Source organism: Eucalyptus grandis, chromosome 3 (genome assembly GCF_016545825.1).
Source record: "Eucalyptus grandis isolate ANBG69807.140 chromosome 3, ASM1654582v1, whole genome shotgun sequence".
Taxonomy (NCBI): domain Eukaryota; kingdom Viridiplantae; phylum Streptophyta; class Magnoliopsida; order Myrtales; family Myrtaceae; genus Eucalyptus; species Eucalyptus grandis.
The window spans coordinates 8,711,854-8,722,264 of NC_052614.1; the positions used below are offsets into that span (position 1 = coordinate 8,711,854).

At 39.6% G+C, this 10,411-nt stretch overlaps 1 protein-coding gene across 1 annotated transcript; it reads right to left on the reverse strand.

Annotated features, from left to right (window-relative positions):
* Positions 1 to 3,758: 3,758 nt before the first annotated feature.
* LOC104436394 (oligouridylate-binding protein 1) lies at positions 3,759 to 8,792 on the reverse strand. The gene is made up of 12 exons (XM_010049154.3): positions 8,688 to 8,792; positions 7,893 to 7,954; positions 7,416 to 7,518; positions 7,132 to 7,208; positions 7,000 to 7,061; positions 6,794 to 6,881; positions 6,618 to 6,693; positions 6,493 to 6,523; positions 5,739 to 5,858; positions 5,510 to 5,595; positions 5,030 to 5,203; positions 3,759 to 4,279 (listed from the first exon to the last, which is right to left on the reverse strand). Exons 1-12 carry the CDS (start codon positions 8,790 to 8,792, stop codon positions 3,995 to 3,997), a joined length of 1,269 nt encoding a protein of 422 aa, XP_010047456.2. The 3' UTR covers positions 3,759 to 3,994.
* Between the last annotated feature and the right edge of the window lie 1,619 nt (positions 8,793 to 10,411).

Genomic DNA, 10,411 nt, shown 5'->3' on the forward strand with positions numbered 1-10,411 from the left:
TGGCTTATTGTTCTGATGTAGCTTTTCATAGTTGGTGATTCGTGTCTCTTGAAGGAGCTTAGCCAACTTCTCCTCAGGAATCCGTATGGAACATGAATGCAGGATGCTTGATCCTTCTGAATGGAAATGAATAAAGTATCTTCATTTCCATTATGGAAATTTAAATCAAGAGCATGATTCTACACTTAATAAACCATCTGGTAGTGTAGCGTTACTGCTACAGGGTCAATAGTCTAGGGAGCTCCAACGAGCTGAACTTGGACTTTTAGAAAAGAGAGTAACTGGGGATCTAAAAGAGCGATATTGAAGTTTGGATACAGAGTTACAAAAACTGTTCCAGCATTCAAAGTGTTTTAGACAGTATCAATGCAAGCATGCTGATATTATAAAAAATCTAGTATCTAACAACGCAATTCTTGCCACAACTAGCAAACCCTTGCGACCATAAAAAGTAAGAGCAAGACAAACAGCTCCATGATAGACATGAGAATATCCTTATTGAATCCACTGCTTGGGAAACTTTGGAGGAATCTAAAGAATAAAAAATTACTTATTTTCAGTGGTAGGAATATGATGTTGATCGAACTTGGAGGACTGGACATACTCATTTACTTCCTTTGGAGTTTGGCGAATGAGTTGGCGTATGGAGCAAATGGGAGAAAATGATGAAGTGGGTTTGGCAAAAGCAGAGTAGGGGTTCATCAAGGGAAGTTGAGTTTCAAATATTTTAGTTTCATTGCTAAGAGAGACTTCATAAAGATAGTCTATCTATGAAGCATTTGAAACATGGAAGTCTGGAGGGGTTGAGGAAGATGGAGTTGCAGCAAGTGAAACAAGTGCTTCTAGTATTTCCGGATCTGTCATGTTGTGAAGAAATCTTCTCAGCACTAGATTCACTTACTGAGCGCATGGAACGGATATCATTACAAACGAAATCATGGCTCTGATACCAGTTAGCACCTAAACTTAGAAGCAAGGAAGACGAAGTCAGTTTTCTACAAGTATGCCTTCCCATGGTTGGCAAACCTCTCCTGTTCAAGCCCTAGCTTTCGATTAGGGCAAGGTTGCCCAACCACGGCTAGGCTTCCTAAGGTTGGTAAGGTCCCTTGCTAACCTTGCCTTTGGCTAGTGGCAGACGGAGATTAGCTAGAGGAAGGAGAAGGAAGTGAAGAAAAATAAAGAGAAAAAAAAATCGAAAAAAATAAAAAATATCATTAAAAAATTGTTTATATCAACGTTAGTCGGATGATCAACATCCACGTTAGCACCGACCGATCAATTGGCCAAATAGACTAAATCGACATAATTGCAAAAGTTTATGACTGAATTGGCTAGAAAAAGGTTTATGACTAACTTGGAAAAATTGCAATAAATTTAAGACTGTTTTGCTAATTTTTCCCTTATTATACAAATGTTAATTTAATTCTGAATTTTTTAATTTGATAAATTTAGTCTTAAACCTTTTGATATTTTATCTATAACTATTATAATCAATTTTTACCGAGAATCGTTAACGTTAACACCACCCTTCTACGTGGCTCACCCATAATTCTTGTAATTTAAAAAATTATAAACTTAAAATATAATTTTATTTTCTTTTTATTGTGATTTGCGGGGTCGCAGTGTTCACCTTAACTATCACTAGCCGCAAGCAATTGCCTTACCATCATTGGCCACAAGCGAGGACCATGAACCTTGCCTAAGGGCTCATCTACTACAAAGGCTTTGACTAGGCGCTAACCCTTACTAGTCACAATGAAAAAAAAAAAAAAAAAAAAAAAAAAGAGCAAAGAACAAATATTTTAATAATATATATATATATATATATATATATATATCTAAAAATTCAGAATAACTTTGAAAATTTTGCAAAATTTAACCAAAGTGTCGTGTCGGTTGTGCCATGTAAAATAGCCAACATACATGTTATCAATTTCGAGTAAAATTAAATTGGCAAATTGTAAAAAGTTAGAACTAAATAATCATTCGTACAATCCGTTTGATAACGTAATTTTATTTTACTCTCATTTCTATTCCAAATCTATATTTGAGTAGAAATTTATTCTAAAAAAAAAATTACATAACCAAACGATTTTTTATTATAAACCTATTTCCGAAAATAGAAAAATAATTCCAACCGTAAATAAAATAGTTATCATACTCATCTTAAGTTTATTTCTTTGATCATGTATTGGATCTCGACAAAGGAAAATGACTCATTTAAAAAATCATTTTTTTACTAAAAATCCTTATAATTATCCCGACTTTTTGTGTGATTGAGGCCCCGTTTGGTTGACTTTCCTGGGGCCCCTTGGGAAATTTTTTTAATATTTGGCAAAGTTTTTGAAAGCTCATTTGCCCAAATATGAGCATTCCGAATGCCGAATGCTGAAAGCTGGGGAGAGGCTGCATGAGCATTGGACATTTGGGAAATGTCACCGCGTACTATTCATCTTCTTTCCCCCTTTTGTCGTCTTCTTCTTCTTTTTCTTCCTGGCTATCGGGCTTCTCCTATAACCACTACTGTCGCCTGAGGGTCGCGCGTCCTCGGTGACCAACGCCTAGGGGTGGTATGACCCGCGACCTAGGCGGCGTCGCCGCCAGAGGCGCTACCTCGACGCCTAGTTTCACGCGAACCGAGCAACGCCGCCTGGGTCCGTGCGACCTCGAGCCACTAGATCTGGCTGTTTAGAGGCTAGATCTAGCCTCTGCGCCTCTAGGCGGCGACAGCATCACTTGGGTCCGCACAACCTCAAGCCACCAAATCTGGCCTCTACGCCTCAAGTGGTGACGGCGTCGCCTGAGGTTGCGACCTCAGGCGGCCAGATCTAGCCATCCGGCACCGCCGCCTGCCATATTTGATTTTTAGATTTTAAAAAAATAAAATAAAATAAAAGCAAAAGCCTATTTGTAATATAGGTTTTGCCAAACGATATTTTGCTAAAGTTACCTTTCAATGTTATAATTTACCCAACGGTATAACATTTCAAAAAACCATGTATTCTCCCAAGAGCATTTCCCCAAAACCGAACCAAACAAGTCCCGAGACTATATGGAATCTTTTCAATTTTCAGTCAGTTTAAAAACTCCGTAATATTCCTTGCCAATCGACGTTGGCATAGCCATGGAGTACGTTTATATTGCTCTTAAACTCAACTAAATAAAGCAAAGGGACGCTCGAATAAAGCCCAGAGTCCGGAAAAGAGAATATCATCCAGCGTTATATTGGGATCGCTCAAATGTTTTTCTAAACCCTTCTCTTGTAAGCCCGATGATAGTTGGAAAGATAGAATTATAATTTCTCGAAGAGCCGAAAAGACAGACTGCCGGCATTCAGAAATTATCAGGCAGTCTCATTTAAATGGCCGAGAGAAAAGATCACAAGCCTACTTCCGCTCCTCATCTCAAACGACCACGAACACGCAAAGTGCCAGTAATTCACGCACGCTTCATGTAGCAACAATTCACCAGTGCTAAACACAACAGTTCAGAGTCATCTCCATTCTCATACCACAGGCATTCGTTGTATTTTTGAAACACGATCAGCATGGGATTTCTCGACTTCGTTCACATAACAAACAAATGGCACACAAAGGTACAGGCGACTAGTCACTTCAGATTTCATATTAAAAGGGGATCAGAATCACTCGATAATGATCATATCTTTTGCTTCTACCTCCCTCCATGTGGCCAGAGCAGGCAGCATCTTGCACCTCCTCAGAGGATGCTGAATCATTTTCCCTTGGTCTTTGCCGGGAGACATGAAATTCTATATAATATAAATAGCGAAACCCCATAACTATCAAATAGGCAAATCATGTTAAGAGTTCTACAATAGAGAATAGGAAAGCACACCGTTATGCATACAAACTGCATCCCCGCAACAGTACAATAAGCCAGTCCAACATGAGGATCCGGCTTCTTTGAGGCTTATTCCTCCTCCCTACATGGTAACAGAAAGGGAAAAGAAGAAAAGAAGACCACTTCACCATAATTACTGATAGTACATGAGCTGTTGAGTAGTCGCTACATTCTGGTATCCACCGTCGTAGATTGCTTGACTAGTTCCAGCGGCACCCATTCCCATGGCTGCCTGCTTGAGCATGTGCTGTGCTTGAGGATGCATGAGGCCTTGCATACTGGCCATTTTGCTCAATGCTAGCTGCCTTTCATAGGCAGCAAGCTCTGCAGCAGAGAAACCAGGCATTTGTACAGCCATCGGTGGCGGAAGAGGGGTGGAACTCGTTCCTGGAGGTGTAGGTTTGCTACCCCATGAACACTGCAAAAATATGCATGGCCATAGTATATCATGATTTCATATCAATGTGAAGACACTGCATGGACATTGTATTACTATAATCAACAAAACTTTTTAGCACCAAGCGACAAATCATCCAATGTTTTTGAACAAACCAAAACAGGAAAAAAAAAAATCATCCAATGCACTAGCAAACACCAACATGCACATTCCTTTGACCTATTTTAACAAAAATGCAGTGGCAAAACTTAACAGGCGCTTAAAGACTCCTACTGAAGATGATTCCAGGCAACCCCCCAACCCCCAAAAAAAAAAAAAAAAAAAAAAAAAGAAGAAACAAGGAGGACGTGTCCTACAGAAAAAAGACCTAATTGCAGCCAAATAAGGGTACTTGCTTTGTTCAATCGGTCCCCTACCCCTAAACAGAGGGTTACAGAAAATGCATTTGAACTCTATCACGACATCCATTTCATTACTATCCACCAAAGCCCAGACCTCTGTCCAAGTTATTTCACTTCATAAACATTTTACCAAAAGCTTCATGAATACTAAAAAAAAATTGCCCACAAACATTTCCCCAGGCTCTTAAGTGAGGTAAAATAATTCCACTTTAACAAATTTTGCCTATTTTTAACACTCCATTTCCATCTAGATGCTTAAAATTCAGGACATGGCGAATAAAACAAGCCAATCACGTGTAGATAATCAAACTCCCAACCAAATTATGTCACCTATAGCTTGCCACAAAAAAGACTCTCCATGACAATGTACCTTAATTGGTTTACCACAGAGAAGCCGAGCATTGCCCATCTGAATAGCCAGCGCTGCTTCACCATGTGTACTGTATCTAACAAAACCAAAACCTTTATCACGTTGCACCCGAACATCCTCTATGACTCCAGCACCAAGGGAATGGAAATGTCGATGCAGCTCAGCAGAAGTAACCTGTAAAATACCAGAAGCAGTTGAAGTATGTAAATAAAAGGAATCAATCCATACAAGCCAGTTATTAGCAAGAACAGAAGAAGACAGGTGGGTGTGACGGTCAATGAAATGCAGACAACGAAGACATAAGCCTGTGAAGTTTAAATTTACTACCAAGCTATTATTCACTCACTGATCAAAGAAAGAAACCATGGCAATACCATGCTATTTATTAAAAGGAAATACATTTTCTGAAATGCTTAACATCATGTACAGAAAACTAACAATAAACATGGTTACAAAATATAGGGACAAGTAAATTCTTGCCTCTGGTGCAAGATTGCCAACATAGACGGTCGTGTATTGGGGATTGTTCTCTGGAGCATCATCACTAGTCCTCTCTTGACCATCATCTGCAACGAAGACAAGACGTCAACAGGTATAACAAGCATGCACTGCCAATTATATCCATATTCATTAGATAGGTATCGCTTCAGATTTATGGAATGTCAAATAAACAAGATTTATTGAAGTTCAACATCCATACTAACTGCACCTGATGTTCCACTTGTTAGCTCCACTACACTTTTGGCATCTGAGCTCTGCTTATCCTCACCAGAATTAGCGCCTTTTGTTGCCCAGTTGCATCGGATCTGTCGACTTCCAAGCCACTTCCCTGAAGATTAAAGACAAGTTGCGGGCTCATGCAACGCAAACAAATGGTAATGCTACACTATCATGAAAGTTTTAGAAGCTTGTTCACTCAGTAGACTTAAAACAAGGGAAAGATGATGACATTCGACCATCTTCGCAATCAACCCGAAGTAAAAGGAAGCTATTAACACTAAGCAGTACAAGCAAACCTCCAATAAAGTCACTGCAACAAGCTTTAAAAATATAAGCTTTTGCTTACAACAAGTAGATGGATTTCAAACATACACAGAAGCATCAACACACTCGGCTTTTCATTGTTGAGCAATCTCCTTGTTTACTCGTTATCAAGCCAATCAATCCCATTCTAATCAATTCTAAAATGATGAAAGAAGACAAAACAGTATTCATCATATGCTGGAGTTCAGTCTTGATTCCCCATCCCATGTGAAAATTTCCCAAAAACACTCTGCATTCACAAAAATGTATCTGCCTTGTTAAGCTTCGTCACTTTTGCTTGCATATGTTAAGCTAGCTTAGACCCTAGACAGGTGAATATGACTGCATGGGTTATCAGGAATATATCTCGCACATAATTAAATACAAATATGCAATCTCAACAGTAGTACATATACCCCATGACATATATGAAGACATACCATTCATATCATTTATTGCAGTCTGGGCGTCCTGCTCAAAGAAGAAATTCACCATCAGTACGTAGGAAATGATTAATGCAACCAGAAACAAAAAGAGAAGTACTTTAATCAAACTGCTCCAGCACCTGTTGATTTCGGAATGAAACAAAACCAAAACCCCTTGAACGTCCAGTCTTCTGATCCCACATGACCCTAGCATCTCTGTGTCAATACATAGATCAAATTAGTTCGATCATGATCATAAGATCATTGCGGCACAACTGTTCAGAAATTAATTAAGGAAAAGGAGAATGGAGCCTACGAGCAAGTAGAATAAACAGAGAAACACGCAAATAATGTGGCGTCTGTAACCTCTGGGCTTAGATCACCAACAAAAATATTAAAATGCCCTGCATCGAAGAGCCAAAAAGGTCCAAAACCATTATCTAGAAGTCTGACCAAAAAGCAGCATAAGCCGTGTTTCCAAAATGAGTAGCAATTGAGTATTTCGTATTTATGTCAACAAACCTGATGTGTCCTCCCTCTGGCTACTAGCATATGCCCAGTTAACCTTGATAGGTTGACCAAACCTGTGAAAAAAGTGTCAGGATCCAGGACAATGTAAAGGTCAAGCAGTATAGTGCAACCTTTTCAACTTACAAGTGCCTTCCATTGAGAGTCACAATAGAAAGGGCAGCAGATCTCCGGTCATAGTAGTCCACAAATCCATAGGACGACTGTATAAACCATACGTTTTATAAGCAAAGGAAATCAAAACCAGAATAACAATGACCGCTTAACTGTACGGAAAGAATTTATACAAATAATAGTAAGTCATCTACTATGAAATGGACTGTACCCAAAGCAATGGTTACAAAAGACAATTGAAGTTTCTATAGAGTAGAAAAGATCCTAAATCAAATCTCAGAAATGCAAAAATTGACCTTCTCTTTCCGGATGAGTTTGCATCCTTCAATGGAACCAGTACTAGAGAAAACCTCTTGAAGAAGGAGGTCTGTAACCTGGGGGTGAATGTTTCCCACATACCTGAATTTCATCACAAACAGCAAAGAGCGTTAAAATCAACATCACATGAAAAGTCGACTATATTATGCTGGTGAGATCCACTGAACTGACAAAATTACTGCCAATAAAACCATAGTTTTTATAGATATGACTCATTAGATTGTAGTGGGAACAATTTGCAGTATGCAAATTAAGCTGAATGCTGATGCTGCTCTCCCTGGAATCGATAGTTCGCTCTTGGAAAACAACAAATTTGGCCGATCATTTTCCTCACCAAAAGTGTGAAAGGAAAAGGGATAGCTACAGGCATTAAAAAACAAGACCAAAACGAAAAGAAGAAATAAAACAAACTAAAAAGAGAAAAATAGGAAGGAAAATTTCTATACAGCACTCACACACTTCGGCATGTACTTGAATCAAAGCCAGGAGGCAGATTCCCACTCAAGATAGGCTCTATCTGCAAAATTAAAAATGTAAAAAAACAAGAAGGGAAAAAAGTACCCAAAAAATTCTAAAAGATCTAGACTCCCAGACTTTTAAGTGCTAAGTGCCCCCAAAGAAATCATAAGTATAATGAATGCTTGCACTCTTTATTTTCTCTACCGTTTATGGCAATAAATTGCACTAAAATCCTCACATTCCTCATCGCAGACTGATTTCCTTACTCCCAATCAAATTATATATCAAAGAAACGGATTCAGCTGCCTCAACATTAATGAAATCAACTTGAATTCAACAGATTCGCAACTCTAGGCTCAAATGATCACCCCTCAGAAAACAATCCATGCCCTCACTCATTAATCACTATCAACGAATTAGAAATGAAATGCTCTACACATCTAAACTCAGAGAAGCTGATATTTACATAATCAACGAACCATACCACGAAAAAAACAAGCATTCCATCGAATTCTCAGAGCAAAGTAACCCTTAATTCGCAAAATGACCTCGATCGGCACTAAATGCACGGCCATCGCCATAAAAAAACCGCGAGGATATAGGTTTCCGACGACATCATTTTCACGACTCCTAAGCTAAAGCATTTCACGACATCGACGAGACCACACGCCAAGAACCGAGGTCGAAATCAAACGAGAAACGCGACATCGCAGGGCCGAATCGAGCAGGGGAAAAAAGCGGAGCCGGAGAGGGGGGGGGGAGATTGAGGAGACGAAGAAGAAGAGGGGAACCTGGGGGGCGGCGAGGAGGCCGGGGTGAGGGTACAAGGACTGCTGCATCATCGCCTGCTGCCTCAGCCTCTGCTGCTGCTGCTGCTGCTGCTGCTGCTGCTGCATCTTCCCTCCGGGCTCGAGCTACCGCGTCGGATTTAGGGCTCGAGGTCGACGAAGAAGAAGACGAAGAAGAAGAAGAAGAAGAAGAAGAAGAACGAAGAAAATCGCGAAGGACGAGAGGAAGAGAAAACGAAGATGAAGAAGAAGAAGAAGAAGAAGAGAGATGAAACCCTCGGAGGAGAGGGCGCGGATGGAGATGAGATTACAGAGCGACGCGGAGAAGGAGAGAGGGAGAGGGAGAGAGACTGAAGAGAGAGAGGTGCGGAGTCTCCGTCTCGCGGATCTTATCAGACCTTTCATTCCCATTAATTCTGTGAAAATTATTTTTTTTTTTTAAACTAATAATAATTTCATAAGAGAGAGAAAGAAAAAATAAAAATAAGGAAAAGAGAGAGGGAGAAAGTTCGAGCTAACCCCGAAATTTCTAATGGCTTCTGCCGTAATTTCGAAAATCGAATAATTGCACTCGACCATCGAGTTAATTCTTTAGATTTATCTTTCTTTTTAGGACCATCAATGAAATTCTAGCTCTGTTTATTTCGTGAAACATAAATAGGTTCAAAAAAGAATGTCCAAATTACTTATATTATTTTTAAAAAAATGAGTTGAAGCGTTAATTGTGTCGGGATGAATTGCTATTATTTTTCATTTTCTCACTTTTTTTTTTTTAAAAGAGGAGAAAAAACCAGTCCCGACTCCCCTGTTTTTTGGGAAACGAAAATTAGAGAAATATTCAAAAAAAAATATAAGATGATGATAGCATATTGGCCAGGCTGCTGAAGGGTGAGGCAGCCCGAGCCCGAGCCCAAAATTTCGCCAATGCCCGAGTTTGGAGAAGCTGGGCTTCTGCCCGAGAGCGGGCCCGGTCCTAATTTAATGGACCCTTCGAGGACTCAGCCTCAAGCCCAATCCTTGCACGTACAGGGCCGTAGCCTTAAGCCCAATCCGCGCACGCACGAGGTCGGCCCAGACACAAAGCCTTTCCCAAGTAAATAATCACTTCAATGGAATTGATCCATTAGCAGATTCGTTGTCCGACGGCGGCGTCAGGTGGATTTGGCCGAATCCGATATCAGAGGGACTTGATTAGAGAATTTGCAAAAGTAGAGAAAGGTTTCATGAGATGAATTAAAAGTGAAAGAATCCGATGAGAAAAGGCGTCACCTGTAAGGGAATTCGCAGCTTATCTTCTTATTAGAGGCAATCCTCGTTCCCATCACTATTGAGTTTTGCCCATCGCAATGAATTTCTATTTAAGAAAGAACCAAAATTAATTGAGGTGGACCTAATTATGTTTACATCATGTCTAAGTTAGGCATGTTGGTAAATTGTTCTCATGTGATTTAGGGCTCCAAAAATCATTACTCATGTCCCATCATATTACCGTACCATTTTGGATTGAATGTGGGCTAAGGAAGGAAATTTTGGTTTTGTGTTGCTTTTGAGGCTTCTACATTTGGATTACATTGGGTAGTCCAAGTTTGAGTCAATATAAGACAACAAAACGTCCTATCTCGTGTTTGACAATATCCCTATCCTAATTAACCTGATAAAAGGGTAGATAAGAAATTCAGGATAGGGGTGGGGATAAACCTAGATTGAATAAAAATAAATAAATAAAA

Coding starts and splice junctions, on each gene's coding strand:
- LOC104436394 (XM_010049154.3), bottom strand. CDS start 8,792: ATGCAGCAGCAGCAGCAGCAGCAGCAGCAGCAGCAGAGGCTGAGGCAG. Junction 6,524..6,617: donor TTTCATTCCGAAATCAACAG/GTGCTGGAGCAG, acceptor TTCTTTGAGCAG/GACGCCCAGACTGCAATAAA. Junction 4,280..5,029: donor TCTGTGGTAAACCAATTAAG/GTACATTGTCAT, acceptor ATATTTTTGCAG/TGTTCATGGGGTAGCAAACC.